Raw genomic sequence first — 18,362 nt, forward strand, 5'->3', positions numbered from 1 at the left:
TCCCCTAAAAATCATCCATGACAGATGAAGACCAGCTGTTCAAAGAGATACAGGGAACAGATGACATATTGGAGAATCAGATGGGCAGAGTGCTGGTAGAGCACCATATTCTCAGCCCTTTCAATCACACAGACCTGGGTTCAAGTCTTGTTTAGCCATGTAGTAGCTGTACAGAGTTGTAGAAGTCACTCAAGCTCTCTGGAGATAACACTGCACTGACTTCAGAGGGTTGTGACAATGTATGAGTATGTGCATACATCACTAGGGACAGTGCGTGGCACACGGCAAGAACTGAGCAAATGTGGCTGCTATTATTACTGCCTGCTGTTATTATTTGCTATTAGATTTGATGGATCCTGGCAACCAAACAGCTGTGTAAACTTCAGAGGGACTCAAGAGGCTACAGATCTCCCTCTGCGCCCCACCATTGCCATCCTGCTAGGACTGCCATCTTAAAAATTGAAGTTGCCAAGAGAAGTTCTTACCCCAAAAGCCTCATCCAGGAAAGCCCTGTCATTAAAAGCAAAGACTGCTGGACTGATATCCAGGGCGCTGAGCTCCATGGTGGCCGTGATGATGGATGACTTGCTGGACGTTTGCCCATTGCTAAAAAACACGGCAACCCTCCTCACGTTGGCTCCCGCATACGTCCGCTTGAACACGTTCCGGGCCACAAACCTCATCGCACTACCGATGTCTCGGGCTTCTGTGGGGACTCGATATTTTACTTGGGAAAGAAGCTGGAGGAGCTGTTTCTTGGTATGGTAATCGGACCAACGAATGAGATAGCTGGTGCCTGAGTCATAGGCAACCACAACGACTCTCGCTCCCACAGGGCAATTATTTTCCCTGATGTTCAGGTCATTGACAACAGAAAGGATCACATCCCTCATTTCATTAAATCTCCGTTCTGTGATGCCTTGGGACTGGTCCAGGGCAAATACCAGCTCTGTTGGATATACTGGACACTTTTCTACAAAAAATGAAAAACAGAAGTATTAAGTTATCTCACTGGACCAAAGAGCCTTTCCCAATCCCTTTACTCCATTAAGGCCGACTCACACCGAGTTCTAGGAAAACGCAAGTGGCACATCCAGCTCTAGAACTGGAGGCACCTACGTGTCAAAGGAAGGAACGGCTTCTATAATACTTTGCTAGCTTGAAGATGTTGCATAAAGACAGACCATTAATATTTGGCTACATAAAGTGCAAACTTCTCAGCCTCCCTTTCTAGTGTCTGTCTAGCTGGGTACCTGGCACATTTCATTCTAATTCATAAAGTTTTATAGGGCACTTACATGTACAAAGTTTTGTTTTGTTTCAGAATTAAAGTGTATGGTGCCATACTTTGTGATAAGGTCAACGACCCCGCCGGTCTACTTTCACAGGCCTCTAGGAGACCAGGGGCCTTGACGTTGACCTAACTGGCCTCAGTGGCAATGTCTAAGGCGCCATGCACCACCGATTGTAGTCCAGGCCCCAGGAAGACTGTTCATGGCGGGGTCAGGCTGACAAGTGGTGAGAGCTCAGTGAGATGCACGGTGGGTACCGGTGAGATGAAAAGTGTGCGTCAGAGGGAAAAAAGGAGACACTGCCTGCCCAAGAAGCTGGTGTCCAGGGGTCAATCAGCAAACAGAGCAATAGAATATGGTCAGCCAGGGAGCCCTGGCACCGAATCCCTCAGCAACACAATTGAGTTATAAATCGTGACAGGACCTAGAAAGAACAACAGTGTGAAGGGGTTGGGGCCTCGAGTTAGGTGGGGGGAGTCATTATTTTACAACCAGATCAAATATGACATGGACAGTTACTGTCCAAATCAAAAGACAGAAGTATCTGCATAAAAAAGACGTCCTTTCTCCCACAGGGGTGAGCATTTCTCCAAATTGGTCTTGTTAGAACACAGTAATAATTTCAGCGAGACACAGAATATGGTAAGAATACTCACCTCTCCAACAAGCTGTAAAAATGAGAGAGAGAGAGAGAAGAGAAGAGTCAATTATAGTTTCAGACTAAACCTAACCCCAAACAACAAAATTTTGACAAAGCTTTAATATTTGGCTTGACTCTAATGACACACGAGGCTAATGCTTAGTAAGTTACTGGAAGCCACGGCTGAAGGATTGACGGAGACTTACACAGAATTCTATTAATTTGTGACCCACCCTGACCCTTTCTCCTTGTGAGTCATGGCCAGAAGCCTTGAGCAGAATTTAGATTGAAATCAGAAACCCTGATCGCTTGTCTCAGAAGCAGGATAGATGGGCACCTGATTAAATGGTGAGCTAGCTGAAATCCAATTTGTTTTGTATCTCTTCTCAGAGCCTTCTGAGAGTCATTCAGCAAAGCAAGGCTAAAATACGGGTTTTCTTTCCTTCCCCGGTGAACACCTTGGGAAGCTCTATTTTCCTGCAGAACTGTGCGAATTTCCAAATGAATTTTGTCTGGACTACAAATACAGCTCCTGCATTTGAGCAATCTCAGTCACTAGAGAGCAGAGGGAAAGGCCCCTAGGGGTTTCTCCCGAGCAAAATAGCTCTGGTTTCTCTAAGCCAATTACTCTGTCAGATAAAGCAGGAAAACGTCAGTCAATCTCTAAGTAAGCACAGGCCTGGCAATTTCCATATTCATTTGATTCAATTCAATTCCTAGGAAGCAATGAGTCACTCCAATCTAATGAGAGGCTTTATGAGCACTGACACCAAACTGGCCTCCCATCCTGCCGTCCCACAGCGCATGCTCCTCTCACATCAGCCCTATCAGCAGCTTTTGCCTTCAGCCTCTGCCAGCAGATAGCACACACAACCCACAGCCTTCTCTGCATATCCAGGCCTGAAAAAAGATCCCTTTGTCTTTCATAGAGAACTTTTTTATTTGTTCACCTCCAACCCAGCTATGAGGCTAAAAGCACAGGCACCAGAAATAGACACACACCAGTCTGGGTTTGAACCTGGATGACTTTGGAAAAATTAGTTGACCTCTTTAAAACTTTTTTAAAATTGTTTTTTAGAGAGAGAGAAAGGGAGAGGAGGAGAGAGAGAAACAACAATGTGGGAGAGAACCATGCATCGGCTGCCTCTTGCACACCTCACACTGGGGATTGAGCCTGCAACCTGGGCATGTGCCATGACTGGGAATGGAACTAGCAACCCCTTGGTGCACTGGATGATGCCCAACCAACTGAGCCACACTGGCCTGGGTGAAAGTAGGTGACACCTGTTTCTTTTTAAACCCTCCCACCCCCCAAAAAAAAATCCTTGTTATGCCTCTCCCTCCAAAACGCTAATCATTTGGGCTCTTCTCTTTCATTCTCAACCATATTCCTCTCTCCACATTCCTACATCACTTATTCCATTCTGGGGTTTAGGGTCCCAGCCACCAGCTCCGGACTCAGGCCCCATCCTGGGTTCATTCCTTTGGGATTCTGTTTCTGTCTCTCTAGATTTCCATTCTTTTGGAACCTCATCCATCCACGTGACTCAAAGAACCACAAACACTTGAGTGACTTCAACATTTGAGTCTCCTTCCCTGATCCTCTCCTTTGTTACAGCCCCATGTCATCTGCTGCCTTGTCTCATTGCAGTTTGGGGCTTATACAACATTTCTCTTCCTCTAAATGTCTCACAGCTTTCCTACTAATTGATTTTCCTTCACAATCCCTCCTCTGCCTCCGAATCCACAGTGATACTAAGGCTCTCTCCATCCGGCCTTCAGGGATTTAAAATTTGTTTTAGTTGTCGACCTGTCCTGGCCACACACTTGCAATGGCTATGTTTTCATCCAGTCTCCTACAGTAAAGTCTCCCCAATTTTCCCATTTTACATTTTCCTGATTGTGATTGTAGAAGCATGATTATAAACCACAATGCAAACATAAAGACTAACCAACTAAATTTCTACCCACCTAACACAGTAAGTTGTTATACTTTTTCTACCTTCTTCACCAGTACTCATTTCTATGTATATATTGTATATTTACCTCTATGTATACATAATGAGAATCCCATTTAATTTTCTGCTCTTTAATGGCAATATTTTTCATATTCTGATTGTCTTCATAAAACCATATCTGCTTAATATTTTATCAGAAGGTGATGCACAATAATGTAATAAGTGTACAGTCTGAGGGTGCAGTAATTTTGCTTTAATGAATATTTAAACAATCATCTGTACCCATAATTTTTTCCTTGTTATGCTTTATTTCCTTAGGATAATTGTTTAGAAATGGGTTGCTGGGTGTTTTCTACCTTACACCCACCTTTTCATAATGAAGACAGCCCCTCTGTTTGTTGACGTCTGCCTTATTCCTTTGCTGGAACTAAATCTTGCCAGTCCCCACCACTTCCCCATAGTAGGATTCAATTACCCCCATCCAAGGAGCCTTCATTAACTGAGTAGCCAACTAAACACAAACTCCCATGTACATCCCTTTAATACCATGTTCTCTCAGGCCTTTGCACATTACTGTCATAGAAATGTGTGAACTAATTCACACCCCTCGTGAGTTAGTCTCTATTCCCCATAGGCATGTTGCATGCCATTTACTTATACTCCTTCCACCACCCCCCCACCCTTGCCTTTGATGTGAGCTGTTCCCACAGCAGGCACTCAGAACAAGCCTGCTGCAGGGGATGTCTGCCTTTCCCACTAGTGAATCCAGCCTACTGATCATGCCCACACCACCTTCATCCTACATGCCCTCAGCAATCAGGGATGCTCTTGCTTCCCAATACACAGATACTCACGACTGTGTTCCCGCACAAACCGGATCAGATCACATTGCTATAAAGAAAGAGAGAGAAAGAACAAAAGCATGAGCAGAGTGGCCATGTTTATTTGCCAGTGGGTAGATCAGCTTTTCTTTCGTGAATAGGGAGATACATACAGAATATACAGGCATCCCCGGTGTGCCTTTAGGGCCCTAGGAAAACAAAACCAGAGCAAGTTATTGCTATGTGAATTGGAGTCTTTAACATCAAAACAAAACCAAAGAAAAATACCTTATTTATTTATTTTTTTAGTTAAAAATTATGTTCTTGGGTACATATATTTTATTTCAGAGCGACAGAAATCTCTGAATATGAAGAACCCCATTTTGGTGTTTTGGGAAATTTTCCAAAAATGGTGAAGGAGTACAAATGTTTGTCAACATGTATTATTATTCACAGTGGCCAAGACATGGAAACAATCCAAGTGTCCTCTAATGAATGATTAGATAAAAATGTGGTACACATATACAATGGAATACTACTCTGCTGTAGAAAAGATGAAATGTTGTCATTTGTGAAAACATGACTGGATCTTGAGACTGTCATGCTAAGTGAAATAAGTCAGATGAAAAACGTCAAGGACCATGTGATCTCACTCATGTGGGATATAAAAAGGAAGTACGGTAATAAGCAAACAAACAAGGCAAACAAAAACTCATAGACACAGACAACAGTATGGTGGTTACCTAAGGGAAAGGGGGGGTGGAGGTAGAAAAGGGTAAATGGGGTCAAATATATGGTGATGGAAAACCTTTTTTCTAAAAAGCGCAGCTGGCAGAGAGGGATTAAGTTTTCCTGAACAGGTTGATTACAATGGTCTTTCCTACTAAAATCAAGAGTGTCAAGTTCTATGTTTCAGTGTCAGATCAATAAAGCTAAAGTCTGCTCAGTTTGAACTGAATTATTATATTTCTTAAAGATATTTGTACTAAACATATAACACTTAGAAGTCATTCCTCATCAGAAAACTTGAAATTATAAACAGAAGACTTACTAAAGCATGGCAAGAAGGAATTTATTGAGAACTCAGAAATACAGGTTTTATTAAAAATCAAGGAGTTTGAGCCTGGCCAGTGTAGCTCAGTGGGTGAGCATCGACTTATGAACCAGGAGATCATGATTCAATTCCTCATTGTTTGATTCTGTGGGTCATGCAGGAGGCAACCAATTGATGTTTCTCTATTATCAATGTTTCTATCTTCTCTCCTTCTTCCTTTCCCCTCTCTTAAAAAAAATTAATAAAAACACATTTTAAGCAAACAACAAAGAATCAAGGAGTTTAAAATGCAGGCAGCACCCATAACCTCTATTTGTGTGAAAGAACCAAAGACAATTACATAGGAAAATGAGCCTTACACAAAGGAAGAACAGACACATCAAGCCCTTACTAGTAAATGCTGAAAGGTTATAAAAGAAAGGAGTATAATTAATTACTGAGATGAATCAAGAAAATTCTAGAAAAAAAGGCAGTTTTTTCTTGACAGCTTAAGCTTTTCTCTTTTCCCCTTCTTCCTTCCTTTATCAGAATCTGGCTGCTTCTTGGCAGGTGGCTCTCAACATGTTAGCGCACATGGGTTCCTCTGAGCAACTGGTAAATGCTAAGATGCTGGCTTCAGAAAATGCTATTATTACATGCTCATGCTCATGCTCATGCTCATACAATTTCACTGGCTCAACCACAAATGTCAATGAAAGAATCTTTGTTCTAAATGGCAACTGGGTCATCTGTCCATCGATTCGTCCAATAACCACTTAAATGTCTTCTGAATGCTGAAGTGCCCCTCACTATGATGCTGGTGTTAACCAGAACTGTTGTGGCACCCATGATTCTACCCATGGGAGAATATCTTGTTCCTGACCCAAATCAGGAAATTATGCATCTCATTAGATAATGCTGAGTCATATCCTTCCCTTTACAACTTACGGCAGAAAACAGAAAAGAATGCCCAGCCACATAAACAGAGAGAGGAACAGTTTCTTACAGATATTATGTAGGACTAGTGGCCCAACACACGAAATTATTCGAGACCCAGACCCGCTGCACTGTGAGACCCATTAATACACCTCCTGATGACCAGTTGTTTGGTTGTTATGGTGTTACAGCCACTGGCCTTTTACAATATAGATTAGAACTCTGGGGAGTATGCTCTAAAAGACTTAAGAGTCACTTAGAGCAAGTGTTTAGTTAGAGGCTAAGGATGAAGGGCCTGAGACAAAGAAGCCACATTCTCCCAGGTCAGCAGGAACAAGCACAAGACCAGAAAAATATGGGATCTCCCCAAAATGAGAGCTCCAGAATCTGAACAAGAGATAAATCCAAACTGGACCAGATTGGTTCATACACTAGATTTTCACCCACATAACTAAGAATATTTAGCAGTTACTACAAAAGAAATAAAAGATTGTAGTGGAGTATCCATTATAGGTAGTTGACTATCATTCTACTATGGATTCAGTAGTCCACAAAACACCCATGTTTTTTGGTTCCTTTATGAAGTCACATAGTAAGGGACTCCTCCGGGTAGTCAGAAAATATTCACAAAGCACAAAACAAAGTAAGCAGTTTCTTCACTCCTTACACAGTGCTGTCTGCGCCTCGTACACAAAACACAGGTGCTGGCTACATTTAGTTCCTACTGACTGTGCTCATCAGGGGAGAGAGACACGTATATAAATCTTTACCATAACCTGAGACTAAACTAGAGAAATAGATATTTATCAGAGAAGAGAGAGAGAGATGTGCTAGACTCTGTCCAGGAATGCTTCCAAAGGTGACATTTCTCTTATGGTGGAATCATAGTGGAAAGTTGTAGTTATATTTCCAAATATTGCTGGAGTTTACATTTTGAGGACAGGAAGGTAATATTAATGGTTTGGGGAAACTCTATCAACTTGCCAAGTAGGATGAAACTTTATGAAGCTTATGTAAGCCATCCCTATTTTTAAAATATCAGTAAAAAAAAAAAAAAATATATATATATATATAACAGTAGCAGCTAATATTTGCATTGAACTTTATAGTTCATATGTTTGATTACATGATCCTCCCAGATACCATTTGCGGCGGTTAGCATAGGATATGTTATCTCCGTTTTAGAGGTAAACTGCGACTCCGTGGCTGGCTAAAGGGCACACAGGTGGTAAAAAGCAGAATTTGGACTTGAACCCAGTGCTTCTGACTTTAAATTCTGTGCCCTTTCCATTTTACACCCTAGAAACCAGTAGCACATGTGACTCCTTTCTCACGGCTATACTTACTCTCCGTCCAGGGGGGCCATGGGTTCCTTGAGATCCCTTCACACCTTTCAAACCTGCAGTGAGCTGCAGATGGAAATATGTGTTACTTTCCACATCATCTAGCCAGGGGGCGACCTCAGTGTAATAAGACTCTACAGTTAAAAAATAAATTTGTAACAAAGCACCTACTAATCCAAGTCCAGTAAATTCCTTACTTGTAAAACAGATGTCCATTCTTAATCATTGGTAAACATCCATTTCCTTCTTAGCCTCTTCATTTAATGACATACTTTGTGCTGACACTAGTTGTGCATTTAAATCTATGATAAATTAGTTATATACTAGGATTGGTGCAAAGAAATAAAAGCAAATGCACTAGGGCACTCAGAGATTTAATTTAAAAAACAAACAAACAAACAAAAAAACAATACCTTTCATCTGCAAAGGATCAAATAAAAAAAACAATTGCCCATATACCCATACTACGGTGATAGATATGGAGCTAATGAAATCTATCCAGCCCCATGGAAAGTATCTGTTGAATTACATCCCTTTCAGCTGATGATGAGTACTGACATTCCATTCAAACTTTAAAATGAAAGGACATTTTCTCAACATTTTGTTTTTAAATAAGTATAACCTTCTATATGCACTTCAATAATTAGATCTCAACAGCCTTCCATAAAATGAATACCCCAGATGACCTTGATTATGGGTAGTGGGATTATAAAAAAAAAATAAAAAATACATACATACATACACACATATATAAAAATTAAAAAACCCTCAGGGACACCATGGAAAGATGTCAGCTTCATTTCCACTCATAGGATCAATATTCTGGGCTGTAATGTGTGCCTTAGAAAAGACTGGATGATGCAGACAATCCTTGAAACAGCCAGATAGCAATCTGTAAATCTTTATAATAGTTCAAAGTCACGGAACCATAGGCTTTCAGAGCTGAAATGACTTTTGGTGTCATTAAGTTCAACTCTCATATTGTAGAAATAGAGACCCTGAAAAGGTGTATTGAAGATCACACGGCAAGGAAGTGCAATTTTAGATGTCCTTGGGATGGATCAATAATCCACATTTATTATTGCAACACAAAAGCCAGAGTTTTCAAGGAAACATGTTTTTATTTCTGGAATTATAAGCTACTTACTCGTAGGCCCCTAAATCCTTTGGGCCCAGGCTCCCCAGGAATTCCAGGATTGCCAATTTCACCCTGAAGATTCAGATATAAGAAAATCAATGAGGAATCTTTGCTGTGAAAGAATAAAAATAATTATCTCCAATCTAAAGCCGAATTAATCTTATACCTATACCAGATATTAATCACTAAGAGTCAATTTCTATCATTTGGAACTAAGTCATTGATACACTTAGATATTCTACAAACCATTTAAAATTTTCTAAGAATACAAATTTTTATGTATAAATATGTACAGTGGCTATCTAATCAGTTAATAAAAATACCTAAGAAAAATGCTCAAAAATTAGGTAAAACATATGGAACACTGACTACATAAAATACTAAATAGTGAATTACTTCCTAAATTTATGAATCAATTCTCAAAAAGTTGAAGGTTAAAAAAAAAAATTTTACTCTGGGGGATCTAATTTTAGCATTTACTCATCTGTGTGCTAATTTCACATTTATCCCAAAATCGAATAAGCTGTTTTCTCCGAAGGAAAGAATCTCTTTTGGTAATTCATCAGTGAAAAGCGCTTTTAAAAGAATCCAAATAGTCTTTTTTTCCTATAGTTGATTTGATTTGCTTAACCTTTTAAAATTTATATTCCAAATTTTAATTTGAGCATCAACTATATGGAAGACATTCTTCTAGACAAGAGACTTAAAAAAAGAAAATCTTAATACATAATTTCAGTTCATAAAACAGATATAACACGAATTACTCTGTTTGAAATGGAGGGTGTGTCTGATTGTATAACATGAAAATGGGTTTCAATATGGTAGATGGTGAGGAATTCTGGAGATATTTGATCATTAGAATAACAAAATTAAGGCTACGCTCTGGGTGGGTGGGGGTGGGGGGGAATCAAGTGATAGTAGTGTTTGGGATTAATTGAAGCAGGGAGAAATGGGAAGTAGGAGACCAATGAGAAGAACATTGTAATCTTTGAGATAAGAAGAAATAAAGGCCACAAAAATGAAAGACAGATAGCAATAGCTGAAGCCAACAGTTTTTAAATATATATATATATATATATATATATATATATATATATATATATATATATATATATATTGTTGATTATTAGAAAGAGAAGAAGGGAGAGAAACATTGATGTGAGAGCAAATCATGGATCACTGTTTTGCGCCCCCTACTGGGGATCCTTTTGGTGCACATCCAACCAACTGAACCACACCTTCCAGAGCTGAACACCCAAGTTTTGAAAGAGATCACTGAGTCAGAGAAATCAAGAAGAGGACAAAGGACTAAACTCGAGAGGACGCCTAGAGTTAGGGTTTCCAGACAAGGATCATCAGGCAACGAAAAACAGGACAATCTTTTCCAATTTAAAGGTTCATAGGTATAAATACAGTCCTTTTTTCATGATGCCCGGGCAAAACAATTGCCTTGCTTTTTTGTTTCTTTGAGATCCATAAGTTTATCTCAATTCTTAACTAAAAGGTTAAGATCATGCTTATCTTACCTAATAATAAAGAAAGATGTAAACTGACCATACCTCCTCTACACCCACAGCCAGTCAGAGTGAGTATGCAAATTAACCCAACAAAGATGGTTAATATGCAGGTGCAGAGCAGCTGGGAAGGGTGGGGGACGATGGAGGGAGGGGAAGGGGGGTGGTGGAGGGAGATATAGGAGCAGTGCTCCGAACAGAAGCGAGGACTTGCTGGCTCCCGGAAGGGTGGGAGTGAAGCCGGGGAAGGGAGGCCTATTTTTGCACGAATATCATGCAACATGTCTCTAGTATGCATATATGCATAACCCATGGTCACAGAAAATAGGTCAGTGAAGGCCTGGGGAGGGGGAGGGAACAGCATGGAGAGGGTTAATGGGAAGAAAAGGGGGACATCTATAATACTTTCAATAATAAAAATAAATCAAAAAATTTTTAAAAGATCATGATATTTTCAAAAAGTCATGTGCACAATACCTTTTGCCCCATATCTCCAGGGAATCCTCTTGCGCCCTATAATTTTCAGCAGAAAACATAAATAATTCAACACAGCACTTCTACAGTATGATCATTTTATTTTGTATTATTTATGTTTGATTCATCAATGAAAGAAATAATTGTTTTCCATATTTACCTGTATTCCTTTTCGTCCTATATGGCCATAGCCTGGGATGCCATAATCTCCCTGTGAACATATCAATTCATTTCAATTTCTCAAAATTGCAAATTAATTGTAGCCTATACTGGGCAGATTATATGTCAGGAGAGAAGCACGGAGGGCTTCCAGGGGGCCCGAGACCCTGGCACAGCCGGAGCCGCTAGAGAAGATGCCCATTTTTTGGCCCTATTCCCCTCTTCTTGTTGTGGCCCTAGAGTTTTACAAGAAGGGGAGAGAAAAGAGCAGTGCTGTTTTCACGTGACATGTGTCTACATGGCCACTGTTGGTTGTTAGAATATTGAAATGCCCATTCTAACTTATCCAGAACCCTCTCTGCAGACCTCCTTTCCCTCTGTCTGTTCTGCCTCACTTTAATATATAGAATGAGAGCTGCAGGGGATGGAAGAAATGTCCCCACATCTACCTAGGAGGTGCTGAAATACTTTCACCCCCCCACCCCAAATGATGCCAGCCCCTTCTCTTTGCCTCAGAAGTGAGCACATGAAACAGGGAAAGGACAAGGGTCCTGAGACCTCATACCTGTCTTCCTTGCTGTCCAGGTTGTCCCACTGGCCCAGGAGCTCCAGGAATTCCAGGGACTCCCTAGTAAATGGAACAAGAAGAGTTTCAGATTGGTAAAATCAAACCTAGCTTCCAGCGTAGGAAGCTCTGTCCACTAGATGGGAGACAGGGTTCTCAGGGAGAGTTCAATGCTATGTGAGGAGGTGGGGTGTAGAAAACAAATAATGATGTTCCCAAAGGTAAGCAGAAAACATCAGCAGAACCCCATAGCTGGATTCAAGGACTGCTTTCCCGGTGTTACAGAAGGTTTGGAGGAGAAGGCAAGGAGTGGAAAGGTTCATTTGCCCATCCACCATTATTTATTGTTGTGGAAAATAAACCATTGAACATAGTAGGTGGGCTCCTGGTTGGAAAGAGAGACATACGAGCAATTCTAAATCTGTGTGATAAAGTTCAGGGTGCGATGGCATCAAAGAGAAGGGGAATCTCAATTATAATTGGTGGGGCTGGGAGGCTAGTTACTTGAAAAAGGAGCATGGATGCTGAGGCTTGAAGGATGAGATGGAAGGAGGGTCAAGGGAGGAGCAAGAATAATGCAAGTAGAGGGAAGGCCCTGATGAGAAGCCTCAGGCAAGCATGCAGAAGGAAGAGGAATTATGAAGCCTTAGAGTTAAACATGGTCCATCAGCAAAGGGCCTTCTAAGCTACTCTAAAGTCTAGAGCAGTGATTCTCAACCTTTTTAATGCCATGACCCTTTAATACAGTTCCTCATGTTATGGTAACCCCCAACCATAAAATTATTTTCATTGCTACTTCATAACTGTAATTTTGCTACTGTCATGAATTGCAATGTAAATATCTGTGTTTTCCGATGGTCTCAGGCAACCCTGCTAGCAGTTCTCAACCTGTGGGTCAGGACCCACAGGTTGAGAACTGCTGCTATAGAGCGGTTTCAGCGGTCACCACAACATGAGGAACTGTATTAAAGGGTTGCAGTATTAAAAAGGTTGAGAACCCCTGGTCTGGAGATTTTACTCAGGGCCCTGGGGAAGTTAAGAATGGCTACATAATCTGTGGGGCTCAGTGTAAAGTGAAAGGGCTTCTGTTCAAATAGTAAGACTTTCAAGATGAGGTCAGCACAACATTAAACTAAGCCTGGGCCCTTCTAAGCTGGGACCCCATGTGACTGCCCTGATTCTAGGCCCCTGAGCTGGCCCCAGGGGAGGGTGCTGCTGAAAGGATTTAAGAAGGGCAGCAAGATTGTGACCAGAAAAGGTCTGTTGAGTTAGAGAACTACATGCACAAGTAGACCTGAGTTGACGCTCCCTCCACGCCCCACACCCCTCCCATCTCCTACTTTCAACCCAACTCTGCCATCATGGTTTTCAAAGTTATTTTATGATGGGTGAGATCACCGTGTCTCTCCTAGTGAAATGGGGCAGTTTCATGGAGAGGTAAGCAGTTGCCGCTGGTTGGGAGCAAAAGAATGTGTTAGCACCATCCTGTTGTCTGTGTCAATGAGTTTTGTTTTTTTGTTGTTAGAGGAGAATAGGGATGAATGGGTCAAATATAGGGTGATGGGAGGAGACTAAACTTTGGTGAGCATGCAATGCAATATACAGATGATGTATTATAGAATTGTGGACTTAAAACTTATATAAGCTTACTAATCAATATCATCCCTCAAAAATTATAAGTGAATAAATAGATAGATAGACAGATAAATAAATAAATAAAATCCCATTGATCTATTAGCAGAAAACTGGTGGGTGGTTGATGGCGTTTGGATTCAAACATGTGAAGAATTAACATGAAAATCAAGAAAAGCAGAGAAATAAATTTCCCTCCTAGTATTTGAAATCTACAAGAAATGATACAAACTTTTTTCCCTGGAGGTCCAGGTCTTCCAGCACTTCCATCAGCTCCTGCTGGTCCAGGAGAACCCTGGGGGTAAAAAAGGGAAATGGAAATGAAGCGCCGCAGCAATGCTTAGGAAAGCCAGCAGAGGAGGCCTGCTTTTCTTCATGTCATCTCCCACAGCTCCTGGATGCTTTCTTAACGAGGAATCCAGCCACCCAGGGAGAGAGACATCTGGGCTGAACCCAGATGACTCAGGCTATAGTCTCGGCAAGAGCACCACACGCCTTCATCTGCAAGGACACCACTGTCCATGTGGGGCCTCAGAGAGAAACAGAAAAGGTGCCTTGGACTAAACACACAGGGTTTCTGAGCATGGCCAATGTGTTGCAATGCACTGATTTTGTTGAGCAAGATACTGTACCATCATCGGCACGTTTGTGCCTGGCACCAGGCACACACACAAAGTGGTGTGCTGAATGTGTTTCAGTTTCCCAATCTTAAAATGGGCAAAAATGTCTTTTAGATGCATGTTGGGAAGATAACAGAGCAAACACTGGTATCCCTAGCCTACGGAACTCTTACTAGCTGAGCGGAAGAACTGAACAGATTCAGAACATTTTTCATATAAATCCCTCACCATCCAAACTCTCATGACTCACTGTCAGAAACTCAGGAACCAAATAGGTTCAGAGAGTGAATTCAAAGCTGAACTCGGGTATTAAATAAATGTGAGTAGTAAGGGGTCTTTGTAGAGGTAATTTCAAATATCCACAATCAATGGAGAATTGCATGGCCCAGATCATTTTTAGAAGTTAGAAAAACTTAAAGTATTCAGTTTTGAAATGTTCATGAATCAATAAGATTTGTACTCTTCCAAATGTTTTCTTAGGCTGATCCAATGGGTCTGTGCTTTCTGAGTAAAACCCAGTGAAGGAGAAAGAGGAGTGCCTAAACTATGTACAAGGATTGTGAGCTGTGCTAAAAGTTTGTCGCAAATTTGTCCCAAATTAATTAAAAAATGAAATACTTCTGCCCAGACAGCTTAACCCAGTGGTTAAGCACTGATCTATGAACCAGGAGGTCACAGTTTGATTCTGGGTCAGGGCACATGCCTGTGTTGTGGGTTTGATCCCCAGGAAGGGTTGTGCAGAAGGCAGCCTTTTGATGATTCTCATCATTTCTGTTTCTATCTCTCTCCCTCTCCCTTCCTCTCTGAAATCAATAAGATATATATTTTTAAAAATGAAATACTCTCTACATAGATAATATAAAACAAACTATATATAAAGATGTTTCCAAAGCGAGAGGAAAATAAAGACAGGATACAACTGACTAAGGCTTCTGAATCACTCACCTGAGGTCCTTTATACCCCTGGCTCCCCTTCTCTCCTTTGCTGCCAAGAATCCCATTGGTTCCCTTTTGTGGTAACAAAAGAAACACAGGGCAATGAAGTCAATGAGAACTTACATTTTTCAAGTGTTCATTAGAAACACTCCCATGTTAAAGTAGGAAAAGGCAATCCATGCTCTAACCCTTCAAGCAGCCTTTTAACTGGGAGGTTAAGTATTATTTAAAAGAGGAACTGAGGAGAGGCCCAGCCTCAGGGGTACAGATCTTATTGAGCAAGTCTCAGGTTCGATATTTAAAACCCTCATCCCTCTCTGACAGGGAGAAATGGAAAAGAGACCAAAGAGAGAAATAAAACCCCTGGGGAAAGGAAGTAGGACACAAGCAATGGTCAGATGGTTCCTTTTATGGGGCAGGTTCCCTGGGCCAAAGTGCTTTCAATGTGTAAAATAGAAACCAGAGTTGTTTCAAGTTAGCACAAAAGGGTGTTTTAGCAGCAGACCCATCAGAGAAATTAAAGCACACTTTCTGCCATAGTTACCATCAAATGCATGGTTCCTACATGGTTCTGTGAGAAGAGAGGTGCTGGTAACGTTTCCCACTATCAAAGCTCTGGTTATACAATGGCCCCGGCTGCCTGTGCATATGGTGGTAGGAGCCACTGGGTTTGGTTCAGTCTAAGTACCAAAGGACTCTGGAGTGGCTGAGGCCAGGGGATGGATCTAGGTTGGTCCAATGGTAATTTAATTTAGAGGATCTACTACCTGGTGGCTTGGTTCAGGGATCCCAGAACCACTCAAAAGAATCCCAAATTCCAGGTTAGTATTAATAATCTGGAACTTTCTAGAAGAAAAAATGAATTCTTGGGAAGGTCTTAGAATGGACATACCGGCACAGGCTCTTCCAGAAGAGTTCAGGCAGAAAGTGGACTCCATAAGGTAACTAAATACCTACATGCTACAAAGCTGTTCCCTAGGAATGACCCTAGCATCCTTCTGATGTGAAAGAGAGACACCCATGTCCTGACTCCAATGCCCATATCATAATGATGAGACTAAGAAAAAAACACAAATGGCTCCCATACAGTCCTCTCAGTGATGTCCTAGAACAGCGGTTGGCAAACTCATTAGTCAACAGAGCCAAACATCAACAGTGAAATTTCTTTTGAGAGCCAAATTTTTAAACTTAAACTTCTACTAACGCTACTTCTTCAAAATAGACTCGCCCAGGCCATGGTATTTTGTGGAAGAGCCACACTCAAGGGGCCAAAGGGCTGCATGTGGCTCACAAGCCACAGTTTGCTGACCATGGTTCTAGAAGCACTGCCTCCCCCCTCCCCCACGGAGCTAGCTTTAGGTGAGTTGAATAACATCTTCCAATTCCTAACATTCTTTCATGGGAGTCTGACTGCAGAACTTCAGTTAAGGAAAACCAATTTATTGATCCTGATATTGATTACTAACACAATACTAAGGTCTTAATAATTCATTATCACTACCACGCAGACGTAGTACCAGGTGAGCACAAGAGCATGCCTTTATCAGTGAGCTACAAATGTAGGGGCTGGTTAGAGAGAACAAAACCCCCCACCATGGTGGGAAATGTAGAATTCCAGAGACATGTACCGTGGGGGAGAAAGGGAAGAGATTAAAAATTTCTCATTATTTTTGTACAGAACTACCTGCCCTCTTCCCATCAGAAACTATTCAGCATTACTTTTTTTAAAATTTAAATTCTTTATTGTTTAAAGTACTACATAAGTCTTCTTTCCCCCCAATGACCTCTCCCTAATCATCCCCACCCCCCAGAACAACTCAGCATTATTTTTTCAATTATTTATGAACTATTCCAACACACCTGTGGGCCTTGTAATCCTTCAGCTCCCAGAAGGCCTGCAGGTCCAGGATCTCCCGGCTCCCCCTGAAGAATGGGAGTTTTCAGTGTCAAGTGTTTCTCCACCTGGTTCCTATAGAGGTCACCTCTTCATAGTCCCTAGTGCTACAGACCACAAAGGTGGTTTCTTATTCTGGGAGAGAATTTCACTTGATTGCAGTCATTCCCAGTGCACGTGAAAGGCATTCAAGGACATAGCATTTGGGATTACACATGTCGTCTTTCCTATGAAGTGTCTGTGAGGAAGGCTATGCCTTAAGTCTGGCCCGTCCTGTTCCTGGCAGCTGAACTGGTCCCCTCTCCCTTCCCAGTCAGCAGGGACCATGTCCAATGCCTGGCACTTCCTACAACACCCTAGTCAAATGCTCACTATCCCCAGTGCATTTGCGTGTGAGCATCTCCTTGGCCTCATCTACCACCGAGGACAGCAAAGGAGGGATACTCACCGGGACCCCCGGGGGCCCCCTGTGGCCTTCTCTTCCCTGGAGGAGGAAAAGCAAAGTGTTAGTGTCCGAATGGAGGTTCCTCAGAGGCAAGTCAGCCTGCCTCATTCTCTGATAGACATAGGAGTAACAAGCAACTCAAAGCAATGGCTTCTTTGAGGCACTTTCCAAAGACACGTTTTCACACTAGGCACTTAATTACAGATCAATATTTGGGGGATTGATTGCAAACCGATCCAAAGGTCATTATAGACCTAGCTCCAGGCTGACAATTACCCAGGAGGCTGTCTGAACAACCAAACCATCCTGAAGAGCCTGTCTTCTACCTGTCCTCTCCTGCAAGTCCCACAAAGCCCTGTCTGCTGGGCAGAGGCTTCCTGTGTGACAACAACCTGTGTCACCCCCATCTCTCTGCCCTGGCCCCTGAGTGTGTCACGGGGGAAGAGTACAAAAGTGTTAGATGCAGTGCTTCAGCCGGGCCCACTGGGGTTTGTTTCTATGGAATCCTACCAGGAGGAAATGATTGATGAGGTCTGTTCTGCGCTAGTGTGGCCCAAATAGCACCTCCAGGCTCATCTGAGAAAAGCCGGGGTGATCTGAAATCTGCATTTCTCCAGAAACAGCTCCCCAGTTGCCAGCTCAGGCTCTCCACCTAGTGGCTATCTTTGCCACACCTTCTCCTTCCCAGAGGGTAGCCAAGCTAGAAGAGGATTCAGGCCCCAGATCCTAACTTCTTTTTCCATGAGACCAACCAGATCCATACTCTCCCCTCCTTATCTACCATCCCTGCCTCTTTGAGAGAGCTGCAGACACAATTCAACCATCAGCTTCCTTTGTTGTGATAAACAACTACTGTTCCTTTAGGTACAAAACAATACTTTTAAAACATTCATTCATTCGTTCGTTCATTCATTCATCTGTGTCCTTAGCAGGCAGTCCTAAGCTCAGCCTGCCCTTTAAAG

At 41.9% G+C, this 18,362-nt stretch overlaps 1 protein-coding gene across 4 annotated transcripts in view; it reads right to left on the minus strand.

Moving 5' to 3' along the window:
• The window catches only part of COL6A5 (collagen type VI alpha 5 chain), a 100,605-nt gene that overhangs the window by 25,769 nt on the left and 56,474 nt on the right, over positions 1-18,362 (minus strand). For all 4 annotated transcript variants that reach the window (XM_036431510.2, XM_036431513.2, XM_045579301.1 and 1 more), the window contains 13 exons: positions 17,404-17,439; positions 16,922-16,984; positions 15,071-15,133; positions 13,738-13,800; positions 11,874-11,936; positions 11,310-11,360; positions 11,153-11,188; positions 9,171-9,233; positions 8,027-8,089; positions 4,885-4,920; positions 4,745-4,781; positions 1,949-1,960; positions 486-973 (listed from right to left, as the gene is read on the minus strand). In XM_036431510.2, coding sequence (XP_036287403.1) covers positions 486-973; positions 1,949-1,960; positions 4,745-4,781; positions 4,885-4,920; positions 8,027-8,089; positions 9,171-9,233; positions 11,153-11,188; positions 11,310-11,360; positions 11,874-11,936; positions 13,738-13,800; positions 15,071-15,133; positions 16,922-16,984; positions 17,404-17,439 — 1,074 coding nt within the window. The remainder of the gene's footprint in view (positions 1-485; positions 974-1,948; positions 1,961-4,744; positions 4,782-4,884; positions 4,921-8,026; positions 8,090-9,170; positions 9,234-11,152; positions 11,189-11,309; positions 11,361-11,873; positions 11,937-13,737; positions 13,801-15,070; positions 15,134-16,921; positions 16,985-17,403; positions 17,440-18,362) is intronic.

The sequence above is a fragment of the Pipistrellus kuhlii genome, unplaced genomic scaffold (genome assembly GCF_014108245.1).
Source record: "Pipistrellus kuhlii isolate mPipKuh1 unplaced genomic scaffold, mPipKuh1.p scaffold_m20_p_11, whole genome shotgun sequence".
Lineage (NCBI taxonomy): Eukaryota > Metazoa > Chordata > Mammalia > Chiroptera > Vespertilionidae > Pipistrellus > Pipistrellus kuhlii.